This window comes from Pongo pygmaeus, chromosome 11, assembly GCF_028885625.2.
Source record: "Pongo pygmaeus isolate AG05252 chromosome 11, NHGRI_mPonPyg2-v2.0_pri, whole genome shotgun sequence".
Taxonomy (NCBI): domain Eukaryota; kingdom Metazoa; phylum Chordata; class Mammalia; order Primates; family Hominidae; genus Pongo; species Pongo pygmaeus.
This window is the reverse complement of record NC_072384.2, coordinates 110,055,583-110,076,959: the sequence shown is the minus strand read 5'-3', so window position 1 is coordinate 110,076,959 and position 21,377 is coordinate 110,055,583. Positions and strand designations below refer to the sequence as shown.

The following is a 21,377-nucleotide window of genomic DNA, read 5'->3' as shown; positions in this document are numbered from 1 at the left end:
CTTTCTCCATCTCCCAGGGCTGACATTAATGACTTCTATTCACCTCTGTTATCCCCACTTCTTATTTGTCCAGGTCTACAATCTGGGACCTATTTTGATGAAGAGTATTTCAGAAGAATTTTTTTAAAAAAGACAAGATTGGCTCATAACCTTGTTTCTTACCTTGACATTACCACCTCCAGGTACATGATGAGCATTATCAAGAGAACCGACTTTAGCTTGGGCCTTTTCTTTGAAATCTAGTTTTACACTTTCAATTTTCACACGTCCACCACCTATGAGGGAAGAAATACCTTGATATAACTATATCTTGCATTTGTGGTAACTATTTCCCAAAAATGACTGCAGTAGACAGACTATTGCAAACCACAAATTTATTAACTTTACCATCCCTCCAACCATATATGTAAAAGGATTCTTTTAGAATTTCTAGCCCATATCATTTCCTCATATGATCCAAACCATAACACCCTTCTTACACCATTATATGGATTGCTTCACATATTAATACCTTTCTCCTTTACCCATGTCTAACCTAAGAAATCAGAGGGGCTTTTCTTTTTGGTATAACAAGAACTCTAAAAATTAGCAAAATGAAAATATCTTATTTGAATCCTTTCTAAAAGTTGGAACATTTAGTCTCTTATTTCTAAGGGACCAAATTAAATTTAAATGAAACTCTTCTTTGTATTCCAGGTAACAGGTTACTTATCCAAAGAAGATTTAGGCTGGAAGTGGTGCACATGTGGGCAATATATTCATTTATAAATGTTCAACATTGAAAGCTTCACTGATGAAATGAGTCAGGAGCTAAGTTGTTTATGACCAGTATGCTTTAAAAGCCTCCCATTTCATATATGGAGTGACAGATCATCATCTCTTTCTTGTACGGATGCCATAGGACCAATCTGACGCTGACCTTGATCTGATAATATTGAGACAGAGTTTTGACCATGCCATTTTCCCTAATGCTAACCAGTCTAGAACTCTGATCTGCTGATTATAACAGTGCCATGCTGCACTCTTCAGTGTAGTCTTCCCCATCTCTACATGTCTTTCTCAAGCTCTCAAATATGGAAAGTTCTTCTACACTGGGTAAGTTATTCGTTGTCCTTGAGCCTGTCCTTGACCATTTCTGAGTGTCTGCTGATGTGTTTGATCTAGATAAAAAGTGAAATTGGACTCCTTATTTGCTCATCTCCACCTAAGAGATTTGCTTTCACTTTAGCAGCAACTTGGTTTTGAGCACATGCGTTCTTCTGGAAAGCCAGCGGTAACGTAGGTCTCACTTGTTGATTGTGATGTATCTTACAGACTACATATTTCAAAGCTGCTCCAATAAACATGTTGAGTACATAAAGTGCATCTTGCTTGGGAGTTTGATTTTGAAAAAATGCCTGATGGACCGTATGGAAATATGAAAGAGATTTTGCAATTTTGGATTCTTGTTGCTCATGTATCTCTGTAGACGAAAGAGGAAGGGTTGTTAAGGCTTCACAGGTCTCTTCAGCCATGAGGTATTTTTTTCATGCAATATCTAGACATCTATGTTAATACCCAACTGCCTGGCCAGGGGCCTCTTGAAATTATATTACATAATTAGATTACATTTTGGAGAAACATCCATTCGTTCTTCTTTTAAGGCTTAGAAACTGTATGATGTTATTTAACTCATGCTTAGAGATGTAGTTATCCTTCCCTGAAACTATGCCTAATTTTATAGAGTGTTATTCTTCCCACATTTTACCTGGCCATATGGGTCTCACTTATTGATTGTGATGAGATGAACATGATTTGCAATGATTCATAAAAACAGACTTATCTTGGTTAGAGGTTAGAGGATATTGGACTTTCAACTAGATAAGAACAACTTCTTTGTGATCTTATTTTTGTATTTGTGGTAGCCTCTGATAGAAATCATTTACTTTTCTGATTATATGTTGTGTCAGTATAATCTTGTTAAATTTTTGCTAAAATGTCCTTTTTTATTTTTGGAGACAAGGTCTGCTCTGTTGCCCAGGATGGAGTGAAGTGACATGATCATAGCTCACTGCAACCTTGACTTCCTGGGCCCAGGTGATCCTCCCTCCTCAGCCCTCTGAGTAGCTAGGACTACAGGTGTGCACTACCACACTCAGCTTATTTTTATTTTCGTTTTTTTTTGTAGAGATGGACTCTCACTATGAACTGTCTTCTGAGAGGGAAAAATAATAATGTATTATTGACCCAAAACATATTCAGAAAAGGAAGCTTAAGAAGTCTATTTCTGATGAAGTCCCTCTAGAAATTCTTATGTAACTGTTAGAGAATCCAGATATCTTAAACTCAGAGATCCATGCCTTTGATTTTCGAAGAATTCTGGCACCCATCAGGAGCAGTAATTGTGAAAGACTATTATCTTTGTCAAGCTTTATAAATGAAGTTGAGAAGAACAGATATTTCAGCGTGTGCCTCCAGATGTTTATTTTCTTTATTTTCTCTTTAGATATTCCACATTCCAAAGTAACTTTGTGAAAAGGTTGCTGCTGTCAAGGATTATTATGCTTACACTTCTTTATGAATTTAGTCATTTGATTCAGTTATAATAGAAGCAAGAGCTAGATTTAGAAATAGGTGGGAGTCCATGACAACAGCCTTTTATGACCAACAAATCATACACAGAATAGTTCCTTATCTATATAAAATTTTTCCGTACATCTAGATCACAGGTGAGTTTGACTAACTATATCCTTACTGTCTAGAATTAAAGAGTCCGGCATTTTCTTTTGTATTCTGAAAGAAAATAGGCAGTGTTGCCAAGTATTCCAGCCATGCTGTTGACACAGCAGTACAAAGTCAATTCAGTGTTTGTAGACTTCAGCTGTGGACAGGCGAATTTCAAAGATATGAAGTATGGGACAACCTTCCTTCTGCCTCATGAATAACAGAGAAGCTAATTCCATGGCAACAGTTCTGAAACTGGAAGTGAAGACTTCATAAATGTAGTTTGTAACTCTTTGACTTGCTTTATAATGAATACTCATTGACAAAATGAATCCTGATTTCCAGATGTTTTCAATGCATTTATCCATTTTGAAATTTATTCTACCTATCTTTGCTTTTCAACCAATAATTTATTAATAATTTTCTCCTGACTAGCAGAATAATTGTCAGCTAACAGCTCAATTGTTATTATACCTTGTTTCATGGAAAAAAACCTATTACTTTGTTTTCATGTAAAGATGCCAAACACAGACAGTTAAAACCACTTGCTTTCCTTTTGTTCTCAAAGGGATAAATGAATTGTGTCAAAATATTCTCAAGAAAATTACAAATTTGACAGTCATCTTTTATTACATATCTATGGAGACAGAGTTTTTTTCTTTGCAACAGGGTCTTGCTCTGTTGCCCAGGCTGGAGTGCAGTGGTGTGATCATAGCTTGCTGCAGCCTCTAACTCCTGAAACTAAGTGATCCTCTTGCCTCAGCCTCCAAAGTAGCTAGGACTACAAGCATATACCACCATATCTGGCTTATTTTTATTTTTTAATTTTTTATTGAGACAGGGGTTTCCCTGTGTTGCCGAGTCTGTCTCAAACTCCTGGCCTTAAGCAATCCTCCTGCCTTGGATTCCCAAAGTGCTGAGATTACAGGCATGAGCCAACATGCCCACTCTATGGAGGCAGAATTTAACAAAAACATGTAACACATGATATTCAGAAAAAGTGACTCATAATGTTAGATTCACACTTTAAAGGGAGAAAATCTCCCAGTAACTATGAATATAAATTCCACTTTAGAGCACTAGTCATATGAGATATTTTGAAAAACCAAAAGGGGTTCATGGTCAAATAAATTGAGGAAACATTCTTTCTGCTGGGTATTCACAGTGTTTACTGACCTAATAAAGAATCTGAGAAATTCACCAGATAAATACACTTCTTCAGCTTTGCAAAGCACAATACTTATTTTACATAATGTAGAAAGCCAATTTTAGGAAAAAAAACTTTGGAAATGTTACCCCCATTCAATGTTATTATATATGAATGCATGATTTGATGTATTTTATAGACTACATATTTCAAAGGAGCTCCAATAAGCGTGTTGAGTACATAAAGATAAATGCATCTTATGTACCTTTTAATTTTTAATTAAAATGTGTCCTCTTCATTGTAATTGGGTTCACTTTTCCCCAATGAAGATGCCTTGAAATTTTCAATTTTAGTTTCTATTAATAAAAATGTGAAGTATCCGTATTTTAAAACATCCTTCCAATTAGGTATTTTGCAACAACAACAACAAAAAATTTTCTCATCCATTTCTTGATTCCAGTTAAATATTTCTCAAACTACTAAAAATTATTTATTTACCTGGCCTGTGGCGGATGTTCTTCAGAGAGCCACATTTGGATGTCACATGGCTTAGGTCTATTTTCTTGGTAACAATTTGTACCTATGTGAACCACATAAAACATGCTTAAAATAGTTCAAACATGGACAAAAACCCAAGCTCATACATAAGATCTAGAAACATACCCAAAGTCACAACATGCAACAACATAGCTAGAAACCCAAACTGAAGTACACACACAAACAGAGGAAGACATAATTTTCCATATATTTTCCCACATGTTTGGATTGGAAAGAAGAACCCAAGTGAAAGAAAACCCTAGAATAGAAGATTTTATTAGTTGAAAGCAGATTATGACACAGGAGGATAGAAGCATATTAATAAGGCAAGCTTCCACTCAGAGAACTAAGCAACACTGTGTTTAACCTTTCCATAAGCAAAGAGCCAAGGGAAGAGCTGCATTATTCTTTATAAAGTGATTTTTACATAAAAGTGACCAATGTTGCTCATAGTTACAAGAAGACCAACGTTGTTTTAAGATACAAGAAGTTCTGAATGTGCTTTCCTAAATTGTTATTACATTGTCATATCCTAGCTAGATGAAATTTTTCTTTCATACCAAATTATAAAATGATAGTAACATGTTTTTTCTTCTGTGTGTTTTACTGAAAATATTTCCTCTCCCAATATTGGAAGCAGTGCTTCTCCAAGTTTGGTCCATTGTCATCTGCACGAGAGTACTTGGGAATTACTGAATCAGATATCATGAGGACAGGGCCAGGATGTCTGCATATTTAAACAAGGGATTCTTTCCTAGAGGAAAATTTAAGGCTATTGTTTTGGGAGATAAAGCTCCTCTACTTACTTTAAGATCTTTAATTATCCTAGTTTATCCTTTTCCACTTAGGTGTTTTGTCCAGCAGCATTTGTGTAAAGGATAGCTGGGTCCATCCTCTGATACCCTCAAGGTAATTACCAGGACTGGGGCTCCTTTTATGAGAGTACCACATGGTGTATACTTACAGTCTGGGGAATAAGGAAGAGTGGTGACCACATAAATGTAAAGATTAACCCTGAGGCTTAGCCTAGCATACCTGAAGGGGGCCAGCAAACATTGCTATGAACCTTCAATGACAATGACAGTTTTATTCTCAGTGAAGCTACTTTGATTATCAGGCAACATCTGCTTGTAGAAGGCAATTGCTTCTCTCTCTCTCTCTCTCTCTCTCCACTGCTGATTCTACTTCTTCCCAGTTGGGAAGCAAATAGCCAAAGAGTTACTAGACAGGTGAGATTCTAGACTCGACACCCTGTAAATTACTTGAGTCATGGATGATCAGAAACTGAAGTTTAAAGAGACAGGATCTGTAGAATACAGTTAGCCTGATCACCTTTGAAAAACTATTCTTGTTTTATAAAGAACCATGCTTCCTTTAGCTTGAGATTATCTGATCATTTCAACTCTGCCTCAATCACACTTAAAAAACATGGAATCATCTTTCCCTTCCTCTCACAGGACATTATTTACACTAAATGAAAGAGACAGGAAAAAAAATACCATCAAGCTAAAGTGTACACTGGACTTGAATCCTTTCACTTTGAATTATAGATGAACCATGCTCCACCAGTTTTATATTATTCTAAATGATATCCTTTCATGAATAATGAACCACTGAAGATTGACATTACATACTTTGGGCATTTACAAGTGTATCAGTCTTTGCCTCATGGGTAATTTAAATGGAGCTAGAAAATTATGTGCCCAGCTGACTTTTGCAGTGGAGTAGAAACAACGTGAGAAAACACATTGAAGACAAGAAGGCCAGCAACAAAGTTGGCAAGTGAAGTGGTTTTGCCATTCTCCAGAAAACCATGGTGCATTCCATCAAGGTTTTCTTTCCCAAATCATAGCAAGAAATTCCCTGATGATCTTACAGGGAAGGATGGGAAGTCCATCACTGAAAATGCAAGGCTACAAGCTATCATACCAGGGAGGCATGTGGAACAGCAGTGAGAAAGGAGCAGTGTGTTGGAAAGAGGTGGGAAAGAAGGCAGGGTGCTGGCTGTGCAAGTGGCTCCACGCAATCAGGACAGCTTTCTAAAAGGCGCTTCTACTTACATTTCCGCCCCCAGCCGAATGTTTGATGTTATCCTTGGAACCACATCTGGACTGAACTTTGCTAAAATCGATCTTCTTGTTTAAAATCCTAACCTAAAAGGAATTGGAGGTAACTTCACTGTGCATTTTTCTATCAAGATGCTGGATAAAGGGAACCAGAATGGGTAGCATCAAAGAGGCTTTAGATTCCCTTCCACCTACACATTCATTTAAGAGAAAATCTAACACTGGAACTGAAGAACAGTTCTATGATGTAAATCTGAGCCCCTATTCTTCTGCACCCACAAGGGTCAAATGTGAGAGAGGCTTAGAAATCCCACTGTACCTAGGTATGATCTGGAAACAGTTGTACGGATTGAAAAATAAAACTTGAGTCATCTGTAATGGGGAGGCTACCAATGTTGTCAGCAACACTGGGACTCAGGCTCACTCTAGGTAAGGTTCAACAGTGATTAATACTAAATCTTGTTCAGCACAGGACCCTAGAGGATATGCCATTCCCTCGCCCCATCAGAGTCAGCCATCACAATTATAAATCACCTCGTACACTTGACTGTTCTGTTGGTCCACACAGCACAAATGGGGCTCACACATGGTGAATGCTCTACATCAGAGTTCTCATTCACCTAGGGTAAGAACTCCCGGTTTCCCAGGAGGGTCAACAAAGTAACTTTGGGTTTCACAATTCCCTTGCAGGTTTGGTTCAGTGACCTCCTGAAGGCCCCTTTCTGGCAACTGCTCAAGAGCAGCCATTTTCCATGGATGATCATATGGAAGCATTATTTCCATTTTTAGAGGCAAGAAAACCCTTGCCCATTGGTTAGCTGACTTGTAACTAGGTCATACAGACATAGGTCAGGCCTTGATTAAGGCCAGCAGATTTGAGGTTAGGTGTTTTATTTCTATTTTTGGGAAGTCAAACACTCATCTTGAAGACAACAGCAGATCCAGATCTGGAAGGACATTCATTACTCTGGTTTAATGTAAAATGTTACAACTTTCATGACTTCTTTCATATGTCTTTTGAACCTTGCATCTTTTGGAGGACACATAAGCAATGTAAGCATGGAAAGAAAGCTTTATTTGTGTTATTGTTGTTATTGTTATTTGTTAATTTTGTTTTACTTTGGCTACTTCTACTCTCTTCTCTTCCCCACCTCTACAATAGCTAAAGAAAAAAAAACAACATTTTCAATGCTTTAGGGGACACTTTATCCTCTTATTAAAAAATTCTAAATAAATTTACCCTAGATACACAGCCATCTGCAAGAATATTACCACATCTTTTGGTATTTCCAAAAAAGAATAAAAAATTCGAAAACACATTGAATCTTGACTATTTTTAACTAGGCAAAGCTTAATTCACAGTGCATGCCTAACATTGACAAGATAGCTTGTCCCTTGCAGGGAAATATCATTGATATCTCTCATCAGCAACCCACGGGGAGAGCCTCTTGTCAAAATTTGAATTCAGAAGACAGAATGATTGGGCTACTTTTTAGGGCATACAAAAGTTGCAATTTAAACAGGCTTGAAGATATTCACAGAGTCTGTATCTAACAATAAGTGTAGTTGCACTATAAATGTTTCACATAAGACGGAGATAGTTTTAAACCAACAAAGACCATTATATGTAAAACCTCATAGAGAAATTATTTTCTGAAGGCAAATCATTTTATTTACGGTCATATTACCATAAATGTGCCCATTCCCATCTAATCTTGGAATTTAAGCAGGGTCGGGCTTGATTAGTACTCGGATGGGAGAAAGCAAATAATTTTGACTTATTGTTTCTAATAATAATACTTTAAAGGATTCTCAATAAGTATCTAATTATTTTGGCAATGACACAGACATGATGTGAGCTATTTTACTAATCCTTGAGAATATACAGGATTTCATACTATGTTTAAAAAATTTAACTTAGAGATCATTAGGGTACCAATCTGGTGACTCATTGCCAAGTGATCACAAGCCAAACATGAAATCTGATTCACTTGTTACAAAAATGGAAATTCTAAAATCAGTTGCATAAATCTGTTTGACATTAACATTTAATCAACTGTTTGACCATTTTTATGATTTCCAAAACAAATGATTCAATCCTAAATGATCACATTGCCAGCATTATTAAGAGATTATTTAGAATCTTAAAGTCCTACAACTTAAAAGCTGACTTCTGTTGATTTTACCCAGATTTTCTAGAAAATCACAGATATTCTATCAAAAAAACCTGCTTGCCTCTCTTGCAGGTAGACTTTCTCCACCTATGTCTGCTCAACTTGTAATATGAAGCAATCCTATCCTTTCACATGCATTACTGGCACTTTCTTTACATATTTCCATATTGCAATAGCTTTATATTATAATTTTTTCATCTAAAATGTGGTGAATTATGACAGAATAAATGTAACTGGCCTCTCTAGACCTTTGTTTTCCATCGCACTTAATGGTAGGGTAGAAAAAAGCATAAACCTCTTTGGATAGTGGACACTTAGTGCTCATGAAGAGTTACACTCTAGCTTGATAACTTGCACCTGAATGTTCGCCTATTCTGCGTGACTCACATTTATGCTGTAGCAAAATTACAAATTATTTCACACCAAAGATCTCTAGGGTCAATTACAAATAATTAGCATCTTAGAGTTCATTCCACAAATAACAGCAGTCCTCAGAAGCCATTTCATAAAATAGAAAAATATGTGGCTGCTGTGAAGGAGAAGGCCATATTCCAGATCAGTTTAAAATAAAAATCAAAGAGTTGTAGTTTTAACTCTGGGTTCTATGGATAAATCTAAATAAATATTTACTTCTTTGGGAAGGGATTTTCAGTTTTAGAAAAACATTTGTTTTCCTAAAAACCTATGTCAAGGGAAAATTACTTTAACATCTTAGAGATTGTCTAGAAAAAAATAACTACTATTTAAAGAAAAAACTAATTTTCTGTGCTCATGATATGAAGGAAAAAATCTGAATAATAATTGCGCAAAATTTTCTCTAAATCACATTTCAATCTCTGCCAATTTATTTCAAGATTTTTTTTTTTTTTTTTTTTTTTTTTTTTTTGAGACCGAGTCTCGCTCTGTCACCAAGGCTGGAGGGCAGTGGCGCGATATCGGTTCACTGCAAGCTCTGCCTCCCGGGTTCACGCCATTCTCCTGCCTCAGCTTCCTGAGTAGCTGGGACTACAGGCGCTCACCACCATGTCTGGCTAATTTTTTGTATTTTTTAGTAGAGATGAAGTTTCACCGTGTTAGCCAGGATGCTCTCGATCTCCTGACCTCGTGATCTGCCCGCCTCGGCCTACCAAAGTGCTGGGATTACAGGCGTGAGCCACCGTGCCTGGCCTATTTCAAGTCAAATTTTTAGTTGCACTATTAATACAAAGTAGTGTAATTTGAAAGAGTGTGACAATCTTTTTTTCTACATACTTCATAGTAGAAGTGAAAAATATTATATTAATCAACCAGATCATCTTCCTATAGCTCTCCCCTATTCAAAATTCCCCCAAGCGCCCTATTTCTTATTAAATACATCAAAACTTCTTAGTGAGGCAGCCAGAGGTCTCAGCAATTCTGATTCTTCAGACTTCTCTGTTACTTTACATTTTGGCCAGACTCTGCTACATTCTATACTTTAAGGCCTGTGTTTACATTTAAGGTTCATCCCTGTGTTTTATGTTATTATCTCTCCTTAGGGTGCTCTCATTCCAAGTTGAGTCTGTAACAGATTATTCTTCAAGTTTTGGTGCAATCAATACCTCCAGTGGGAGCTTGCAAAAAAGGATTTTAGTCTCATGAATTTTATGCAAACATTGGTGATTTATTTGCACAAATATTTGGCTTTCCATTCACGTAAGGGTCATATAGCATGAAGAGTTGTATAAGCATAGGTTAATGACATTAAAAAATTCATTAGAATTGCTTTATTTTAATTTTGACTAATTCTTTCTATTCTTCCACTATGTTAGAGAAGAATATTGTAATTTCTTTCTGGATATTCCTTGTGTGGCTTTAGTTGGATTTTATCACCACGGTTTAATTGAAGTGATCTGCCATGGTGCTCTCTCTCTCTCCGCATATATTTAATTGTTTCTTTCAATAAATTAACACCTGTTTCCCTAAAACAGGGTTGTTCTAGGAAAGGATTGAAATAGAAAATGCAGGATATGCCTGCAGACAAGATAAAAAAAACTCTCTTACTAAGAAACATGTAAAATGAAAGAAAATACATTCTTAATATACAATTTTTGGTAAAACAATTTGTAAGTTGGAGGCGTTCATCACAATGTCAACTTGAATTTCTTGAGCAATGAGATTTTGATTTTTTTTTTAAATTGACTCTCTCTGACACTGCTCTCTTTATCAAAAGACCCACACATCAGCTCAACGTGGTGAGATGTGGAGGGTGACTAGAAGTCAAATAATTTGGATTTGTCTAGATCCCCTCAGGCATCCATTAGGTATGAACCTAGATTGCAACACCATTTCTCTCTTCCTCCATCTGAGTTGTATCAGAAAGAATGCTTTTGAGAAGGGGGAGTGAACAGTGGCACTCAACTGACTTCCCTTTAACCTTGCAGGGGATTAAGTTGCTCCTTTGGGTTTCCCTCATCTCTCAGGACGGCATAAAATTAAGCCCTCCTTTGTTCTTGCATTATGAAAATACTTTCTCTCTCTTTCGAAAGTATCTTTTATTTCATAATATTCATTTTAAGGAAAACTATTTAGCCTCTATAAAATCCTCAAATATCCTATAGTAAAACAAACTATGACTACATCAGATATTCCCGAAGATTGAAAGTTCTCTGGCACACATGATGTTCTTCAAAGATTCATCTGTTAAAAACTTTGCACTCTGGTTAAAATGTATGCAAACATTATAATCAGAATTTTAATCATTCCTGCCTACATTGAACAATAATTTCTTTAAAATTCTTTATATCCAATATAAACAATATGTATATTTAAATACACATTAAGGAAGAAATAACAGTTTATGTCAAAATGCACAGTTCCACAAAACTCTAAAAGAAAAGTTGGAGAGACCAATTTTCCTACGCAAGCTGAGTCACATGGCACAGAAAGTAGAACCACACTGAAAAGCTCTGGGGTGAATAGATAATGCTGAAGAATTTGGAAAGAACATTTTAGTGGAATAGACATTAACGAGTTTAGTCACTAGACCCATTGTTAAGTATTTGTAAATGGTCTCTCAATGGGCGCTGGAAGAAACACCATGAGTACAACAGTCATTTTGATTCATGAAAATGAACAGCTAATGAACTTTTTCAAATTTGTGTACTATAATTTTTTGACATTAAATTTTTTCTTGTTTAAATTTTTAAGAAATTCTAAGGAATAGTGGACCAAGTCATCGAAGAAAGTAACTTTTAAATAGTCTGCTCAGTTATCTGAAAATAACCTCATTAGTTCCTATGTCTTTGTTTGGCTTGTGAATGAACAGTAGATAAAAAGGCTCAACAGGCCTCAACTTTGCAAACCCAAAGTGGTAATTTTCTCATAATTTTTAAAAATTAATATTTACTCAACCTAGCTCAAAACCTTTTCATTACTCCACAAAAGACATTTGAATTATAGTTACAAAATTCTATTACATAAAGACAGAGTCCTGATCTTCAAGAGCTTTCACTCTGATATAATGATGACTTTGATATCGAAAAACAAAACAAAACAAACAAAAGCCTTGTAATAAATTTCTTCATACTGTGTTGACCAACAGTATTTTTACAAGTTCATAGGGTATTTTATGACTCCTCTTATTTAGCCCTTATTGTAGCTCTAAGAAGATGTGAAGAAATGGCTTGGAAAAAAACTTAAAATTAAATAAGGGGAAGACATTAGAGGAGGACAAGAAACAAAACAAAAAACAAAAAACCTCCCTTTTGCCTAGATTGCAGAGACCATGCCTCATTGTCTCTCATTCCCCTTTTGTCATTCAATGCCCAGCAATCTTAGTAAATGTTTGATGAAAGAATAAATATGTGAATGACAAAAAGATTCATTGCAATCTTTCTCTCTTCATCTTATATGTTATAAACATGCTTACATGTTAATAGCACCCAGTAGACCTTCATAGTGGTAACCATTATAATTTCATATAATGAGGGAAAATTCTGTTTCACTATAATTTATTAGTTGCTTCCAGAATTAATCCATTTTCTTAAATATAAAATTGAAGGTAAACTATGTAATTAGCATTTAAAGGGCCTAAAAATAATCCGAGGGTAACAATATGATTTGAATTTGTGTCCCTGCCCAAATCTCAGGTTGAATTGGAGGAGGGACCTGGTGGGAGGAGATTGGATCATGGGGACGGATTTCCCCCTTGCTGTTCTCATGACGGTGAGTGAGTTCTCATGAGATCTGATGATTTAAAAGTGTGTGGAACTGCTTTCCCTTAAAGCAGGCACCTTCTTCACGTGGTGGCAGGAGAGAGAGAGAGTGAAAGTTCGTATTCTGCCATGATTTTAAGTTTCCTCAGGCCTCTCAGTCACGCACCCTGTTAAGCCTGTGGAACTGTGAGTCAATTAAACCTCTTTTCTTCATAAATTACCTAGTCTTGGGTAGCTCTTTATAGCAATGTGAGAATAGACTAATACAGATAATGCCTAAAACTTTATAAGAATATATTTAAAAAGATTCCATCCTACATTTTACTAATTTTATTCCCTTCTTCCTCCCTCTCTATGGTTCTTTCTTCCCTTATGCCACCTGTCTTCTATTTCAGAAACCCTGCTCTTTTACTCAATTTCAGCTGGCCCTTGTGGCACAGACACATATGGAATCTATTAGAATACCTAAATGAATGTTTTTTGATGAACTGTAATGCATAACTACTATCATGCTCCAAGTAGTACCATGCATGTGAGAATTTAAAATGACTTAAGAGTCTATTTAAATGAAATGGTGCTATACACAAAAACAAGCATGATTTTGTTGCTTCTGGTCTACAAACAAGGACAAAAAAAAATCAGTACCTAAGGTAATGCACTACTTTAATAGAAGAGCTGGACCACTAACTCAGCTCTTAAATCCTAGTTCAATATTCTTTTAGATCAGGGGTGTCCAATCTTTTGGCTTCCCTGGGCCACACTGGAAGAAAAAGAATTGTCTTGAGCCACATATAAAATACACTAAAACTAATCATAGCTGATGAGCTAAAAAAATCACAAAAAATATCAAAATGTTTTTAAAAAGTTTATGAATTTGTGTTGGGCCACATTCAAAGTCATCCTGTGCCACATGTGGCCCCAAGTGCCACGGGTTGGACAAGCTTGTTTTAGACAAACATGGAAAGTTTCTTTGGATAATAACTGTCATGACACAAAACATTCATAATCATTCAACAGTGTCACTAAAAGAATGCATCTCTCCATGAATATGGCATAATACATTCATTCGATTTTCATTGCATATTTATTGAGCACCTACTATGTATGGGACATTATGGACAAAATGGACCTCATCTCTGACTTCATGGAGCTTATGGTCTAGTAAGTGAAACAAGATAGACATTAAATTACTAATTATACAATGGAATATTTAATGAAAAATGTGGTGAGAAAGTCTGGTTACGGTATAGAGAGTACATCAGATAGAGCAAACAACAGATGTAGGGAAACCAAAAATTAATAACAATTGCGGCAATATCAACAAGAGATCATGTATCCTGCGCTAAGGTAGTGCAGAGCAGACTGAGTGAAATCGGCAGATTTAAGAGCTATTCAGGGCACAAAATCAGATGGTTAGGATATGGGATGAGAGAAAGTGAGAGGAAAAGTTGACTCTTAGATTTTTGGTTTAGCAATATGAAAGTCCTGTTATTTGAATAGATGTAATAATACTAAAAATAATAATGTAATAATAGCATAAACTTTCTATACTCAGAGATGTATGTGGCATCAGTCACACTGATGTACTTGTTGTTCCTAGAACATGCTAGGCCTGCTTCTACCTCAGGGTCTTTGGATGTGTGGTTCCCTTTGCCTGAAAGGCTCATTACCGAGTTATCCAAATGGCTTACTCCTTTACTTCCTTGGAGCGTCTATTCAAATATCTCCTTCTCAGAACTTTCCTAGCCATCCTATCAGAAATGCAATTTCCTCTTAACATGTCCTGAGCCTCTTTCTTATCTTTATTTTTCTCCTTCATACTTAGCACTTTTTTACATATTTTTCTTATATCACTTTTTTTTTTTTTTTGCTCACCTTTCCTCCTAGAATGTAAATCCCATGATGGCAAGAATTTAAGAAATCTATGTCTGTTTTGTTCATTGTTATATTTCAGTATGTAGAACATAGCATGGTGTAGTAGGTGCTCAATAAATATTTGTTGAATCAATGGTCAAGTAAGGAAAGGTAAAACTTTGTATTTTTGGAATTATCAAAGAAATGGAAGACAACTCCCCATGTTATTTTTAAGATGCCAAGATTGATACTATAATATTTCATAATTGATTCTTTATATTATCCATAGAAATTAAAAAGCTAACTAGCTTCTATTTTAAAACCTTAGTTTTTAGAATTATGTAAAAAATAACTTGTCAATTGTAGGAGAAAACAAAAAATATGATAAAAATGCAACATACCTTTCCAAATTTAATGTAGTATATTAATATAACATGTATTTTAATAGTGTATCAATATAACATGCTATTTGCATTAAATTATTTCATGAAAATATAATAAAAGTTCAGAAGCTTCAAATTTCAATCCTGACGTGATTAAAAAAACCTTTGGCATGGAAAGCACTGTTAAATAAAATTACCATTTATTTTCATGTTATGAAATGAACACTAAGCAAACAAAAAAGACTAAGGTATACAAAATTACATACTTGCAGATAAGTGACTAATTATTCATTAAAGACAAAGTATAGACTCTGACTTCATAGCTCAGCCATGGAAGGGTGATATTTAATGTCCTATATGCAAGATGCGGGTAATGTGAGAACTTCTGTTTCTTACTCTGTGAAAATGTGAGGGTTGGATTAGAAGGAGATGAATACCTCTGACATCTAATATCCTTTAGTTTAATAGATCCATATACAACTGAGATATAGAAACTAAGATTGCTTTATTTCCAGAATATAATGATATGTTTTACAGGTTCTAGTTTAATAGATTTATCTAAATACAAATTTTAAAAAGATGACAGAGCAATGCTGATTGGGAAAGCAATATGCTGACAAATTTTACAAAGTTCTTTATTTAAAAGGTGAATACTGGTTTTTTCTTTAAAAAGGAGTGACTTGCATGATGATGCCACCATCTGTAGCCTAGCTAACCTGAAAATGACTGACTGTAGTCGTTAATGGAGCAAAAGCACATAATTTAGAGGCAATCAATCAGATCCACAGATATGGCCTTGCAGAGATCATGCTCTAAATATCTATTCTATCCAATGAGCAGTAAATGAAAACAACATCTGTGAAACCACTTCTTTAGTAACTTTCAATTATTACAAGGGCATACAACTTGTCCTTTTAAAAATTTTATTTATTTACTTACTTATTTATTTATTTATTGAGACAGAGTTTCATTCTTGTTGCCCAGGTTGAAGTGCAATGGCGTGGTCTTGGCTCACTGCAACCTCCACCTCCTGGGTTCAAGCAATTCTCGTGCCTCAGCCTCCCAAGTAGCTGGGATTACAGGTGTCCGCCACCATGCCTGGCTATTTTTGTTTGTTTGTTTTTTGTATTTTTAGTAGGAGCGGGGTTTCACCATGTTGGCCAGGCTGGTCTCAAACTCCTGACCTCAGGTGATCCACCTGCCTTGGCCTCCCAAAGTGCTAGGATTACAGGCATGAGCCACTGCACCTGGCCAACTTGTGCTTTTTATACTCACCTTCATAAAGCCAATGGAGAAAAACAAGATATCTGTCAAAACATATAGGAGCATTCTATATAAATCCAAGTAACTATTTTAAAACCTGATTATTAGATAGAAAAGGTAAAAAGCACTATTCCTTGAGTTGTTGCCTAAATTTTTTTATGCTACGTGTTCAGAGAAATTGCTTGTTTTCCTACCTTTGTTTAACTGAAGCAGCTGTGTTCTTCAAAAGCTAACATTATTTATTCTAAAACTTAGATGTAATGTAGATTGAGAGGCTAGCTACATAGAGCAGTTTCAAATTAATACACTTAATAAGATAGTCTTCCCTATGCCTTGAGTTAAATCAATCAAGCTAATTATCTACACTGAATCCATGATTGCCCATATTCTTTCCAATAGAATGAATTTGTTTTAGCTGAAAAGATTAGCTTTATTGCCTTCTGTAAAGCTCCTCATATCTTCAGCTAGCTTATCTATTCCATTAGGCATTGATTTGACTCACTGAGCTGAGCCCCTCTGCCAACAGAAATTGGACCTTAACAGAAGAGATAGCTGCTGTAAGCACAAAACCTGTACTTACCGAAGAGCAATAAATGTTCAAACTGGAGGCAAATAATTTGGAAAGCTGTTGAGTTCCTAAGACGCATATATCTTTATTACAGATTTCCTCTTCCAATTCTTAGCAATTGCACAAATTTTAAAACCCCAATAATGAAGTTTTCACAATTAAATCATTTGTATACAACCTAATTGCTTCAAATTTTACCACAATAGACCCTGTGCAGAGGAATTAAAGTTACATCTTTAATTTTACTCCCATCTTCTTTAATAAGAATTACATGAATATTTTTCTCAATTCCTAGAGACCATATATCACTATTACAAAACCTGGCCCGTGAAGAAATTATAGCTCTTGTTCTGTCTTTTTAAATGTTTCTGGGTTGGCCACTATCCATTCAAATGCCTTAGGAAAATCAATTTACAATTGAGAACAATGTGCTAGTGGCTTCAATTTATTCAACAGTATGGATGTATAGATGCTCAATAATCTAATAAAGGTCTTTAACATGTCATTTTTGATAATTTCTAAGAAGTCCTAAAATACTTTTCCTTCAGTCATTCTATAAGATCTTCAGTTTTACAAGTATGGAAAAAACCTCTCCTCACTCCCTGTATCTGAGATCATACACTGTAAGGAGGCTTTTATGGGGATAGTGCTGAAGTGTTGAATGATATGTTTTCCTACAAAGACAGTTCAATTGCAATGTGCTATTATTTCCCAATTCATTTTACCCTTTAAGTGAATTTATACCATCTATCACAAAATAGAAGGCAAATATCTTTCATCTGTTTCTTATCTTGGTGAGGAAATACCTCCTACCAAAAATTCACCTCATAACTCCACTGTTGTGGATTTTTTCCAAAGTCATCATTGCTGAACTAGGATAATTTTGTAGCAGGTTAACACTTGCCTGACGAAAAAAACAGATTTGCTTCAAATGACACTGTGATTTTGAAGCTATTTTTGTTCTTTCTGTAATTTTTGTGTCATATGTATTTACTAGTCCTTAACCACCATGATCTCTAAGGAAGTTTTAGTTCAGCTCAAAAGTATAGGATATTTTGTATCAATTTTATGAATTACCAAATATAGAAGTCAATTAAAATAAGACATAAAAATACTCAAAACCAGATATGATAAAGAATCAGAAAAAGAAAACAGATGTCTTCACATTTTTTGGATTAATTGAATCTTAGAGGTTCCTGCAAAGCTGAGGCTAAAACCATTCTTTTTGCCTTTCTTAAGGAGTCCTTCGAAGAAAATCATATATTATAAAATTTCTATGTCAACTTAAAATAATACTTTTCTCTTTTAATTTTTTTTTAGTTTTAATAAAATATCTTGGAGATAATTTGTATTTTCTTGTGATTCTAAGAGGAAACAAATTATTTTAAGTATTAATGTTTTCCAGAATATAATTAAGTAAACCCCACATCTAGTTAAGGAGAATAACAGGACATGGGATTATATATTTTAAAAGAACTGATTTTTAAATATACATAATAGTTACTCTATTTCAGAGGATAGCTTGTCCAAGGCTAAAATGCAGAACTTTTCAAATGGTACTAAATTGATTTTATTCACCTTACACTTTTAAATTATTTATGTATAAATATAAAGATGATGCAACATTTGAATATTTCCAAAAAGCTCAAAATATTTCCTTCTCTTGGATGTGCAAAACTCTGATGAATTCAAGAATAGTTTGATTTTTTTTTTAGGAATTATAGGCTTTATTAATTCTACTTTTTGCTTAAAAATGTTTCTTGTAGCTTCTAGTTTTCATAGCATCTGCCTATGAAAAAGTATCTTTCTACAACTCTATTATTATAGAATGTTATCATTGTTCTAAAAGGGCATATTGACCTTCCCCCTCCTGCTCCATTGGTTGATTTTTCTTAACTCTTTGGGCTTTCCCTAACAGAGCCATAATGAGACAGCAAAGAAGTTTGTTGCTAAATGAAAGAGCAACACTGAATTTTTGCTTCATTGGTGAGTAGGAGTGCCTGATAGCTTTACATTTTGGCAAGATCTTTCTTCTAAACTTGCCTGAAAACAGATTTTCTTTGGCATGAAGGAGGGATACCAGAAAGCAGTGGCACAAAATACAAGAGACAAGAAAAAGAGTGGCGGAAAAAAATATTGACATTAAAAAGGAAAGACTTTCTTGGAATATTGAAAGGGCATTATAAGTTTGTTTATGTACAAAGTTACTGTTTTTGTCCTTCTTTCTTTCAAAAAAGGATGTTGTTTTATATCTCTTCAATGACAAAAGTTAAACTATCCTGAATAGATCAATATTATGAGATAAGTATTAAATAATATTTGTATTATTTCCTTCCAGGCTAATTGCTTTGTCCAAACATATAGTGTATAAGCAAGGTTCAGGTCAAGACAGAACTCAAAACCCCCTGGTTTGAAAAGATATGAATGTTTGTTCTGGGGAGCTGAAGTTAAAGAGTTAGTAAGTAAGCTTTACTAATAGCTCTATTTAATACAATTAATCTTGAGTAGAAGTTCAAAGTCTACAATTTTATTCATCAGAACCATGTGTCTTTTATTATCAACACGAATACCTGCCCTTTGCAACATTTAGGCAATAGTAGCCAGAATTGAAACTCGGTGAAACATCCTTATTTTGGAGTAAACATGAGGAAATGGTAGAAAATGTCATAGGAAATCCTTGGGGAAGAAAGAAGGAGATAAAATTGGAATCACTAAAAGATAGCCAAAGGAGATCATGGTCAGAAACTAAAATAGAAAACTCAATTTTATATCAGAAATATAACTTTAATCTCAAGTTAAAAAACACAAAGCAATGGAGATACATTCAGAAAAAAAAAAGTCAATCAACTAAAAGTTGGTAAAAATTTTTACCCAATAATAAACAGAAGGAATGGGCATGTCATGTGATTTTCATTACATTTCAGAGGCTATCTTCCTAATGTAAAGTCCAAACTCTTAGCAATAAATTGTAACCAGTAGCTCTTTAACACATCTGCTTCCCTTTAAAGAACTGTTAGCTTTCAATATGAAGAAGGCAATGTAATAACTATTTCTGGCAGCAAATATGTGTTCATGCAATTCTTACCTGCCCCCCTTTAGGCTGGTATTTGATGTTGTCTGTTGATCCGATTTTGGATTTGACATTCTTCAGGTCTGGCAGTGGTTGGTTAATAAGCCGAAGCTGCTTGGGAGTCGCAGGAGATTTTGGAGGAGTACGTATGATGGCGACCTTCTTCTCACTCGGCACCAAGATGGCAGACTTGGGGGTTCCTGGTGTGTGAGGGGTCCTGGGATAGCTAGGGGTTCCAGGAGTGCCTGGTGTGCGTGAAGAATAACTTGGTGGGGTGCCAGGAGTGATGGCAGTAGACCCAGGGGTAGTGGGTGTTGAGGTACCACTCTTCCCTGCTCTGCGAATTGGCTCTGACCCTGTATTAACAAGCAAGACCAAAACCAAACCAGAGTCAGACAATTCTCCTCAAAACATCCCTCTTCCCATAGATTGTTAGAAGTCATAATATGTTTAATTTCTAAGGTATTTAGAAACAGTTATTGTAATGATCACCATAGTGCTCAAGAAGCTGAGAGTCTCGTTTCTGAAATCAGGTGCATAACCCGGTGGCATTCTTTTCAACACGCATTGCTATCAACAGAAAGAAAAAAACCTGATTTTTTTTTCTGATTTGTTCTCCTTAATTTTCATAATGAATGTGTCAAAAACTATTTTCTACTTGTGTGACTATTAAGGCAAATGGGTCTGCCTTTAGTTGGAAAGAGTTTACACTTAGTGTCGTATGCAGACCCATATTTACTGAAGATTCCTTGAATGATATGTAGAACATTCATTCCTCTATGTAGTAAATTCATTCTGGGATCCAGGTGAACATACAATATAGAACCATGTATTTAGGACACATAGTTTTGGCCTGTATAGAAAGATCTGCATTTCATTATTATATCCTTACATCGAGGAACACTATGAGGTGTAAATGTGTTTATGGAAGCTGTCAGACACCGCTATATCATGTATTCTTTTCATAAGGAAAATTAACTCAGTGCTTCAAACCAAAAAAAAAGTCTATTTCTTGCCTTAGAAACTTGGGATGTCTCAACAATATATTCCCAGTGAGCCTCATACCTGATTGTGTTTTCTCCTCTGTTTTCATCACTAGTTTGGCAGTTTGGAGTTAAATCCAAAACCCCGTTAATTATACAGGATCTGAGATGCATTTCTTTGCCTCGAGTTAAGCTCAGCCTCATATTATTATTATTCCCACCCCCCACTTTCCTATACTATGTTTCTTTCATCTTTTGAATGTGCTTTGAATGACATTTCAAATACTTTTCTGAAAGAATGATAGAAATAAGAATGCAACACCTTATAAATTTCAAAGCACTTATGTGAATACCAACCAACTGATAACCAAACAAACATGCACAATACAGTTGTTAGGGGCAGCTCTTATTATTCCTAATAAATGAGAATATTGAGGCTCACTCACCCAGATGC

At 35.2% G+C, this 21,377-nt stretch overlaps 1 protein-coding gene across 50 annotated transcripts in view; it reads right to left on the bottom strand.

Annotated features, from left to right (window-relative positions):
• Positions 1-21,377, bottom strand: part of MAP2 (microtubule associated protein 2) — a 308,002-nt gene that overhangs the window by 3,985 nt on the left and 282,640 nt on the right. For 33 of the 50 annotated variants that reach the window (XM_063647868.1, XM_063647903.1, XM_054478054.2 and 30 more), the window contains 4 exons: positions 19,956-20,296; positions 6,448-6,540; positions 4,349-4,430; positions 163-275 (listed from right to left, as the gene is read on the bottom strand). In XM_063647868.1, coding sequence (XP_063503938.1) covers positions 163-275; positions 4,349-4,430; positions 6,448-6,540; positions 19,956-20,296 — 629 coding nt within the window. The remainder of the gene's footprint in view (positions 1-162; positions 276-4,348; positions 4,431-6,447; positions 6,541-19,955; positions 20,297-21,377) is intronic. The other 17 variants (XM_054478052.2, XM_054478050.2, XM_063647876.1 and 14 more) reach the window with 1 other exon arrangement.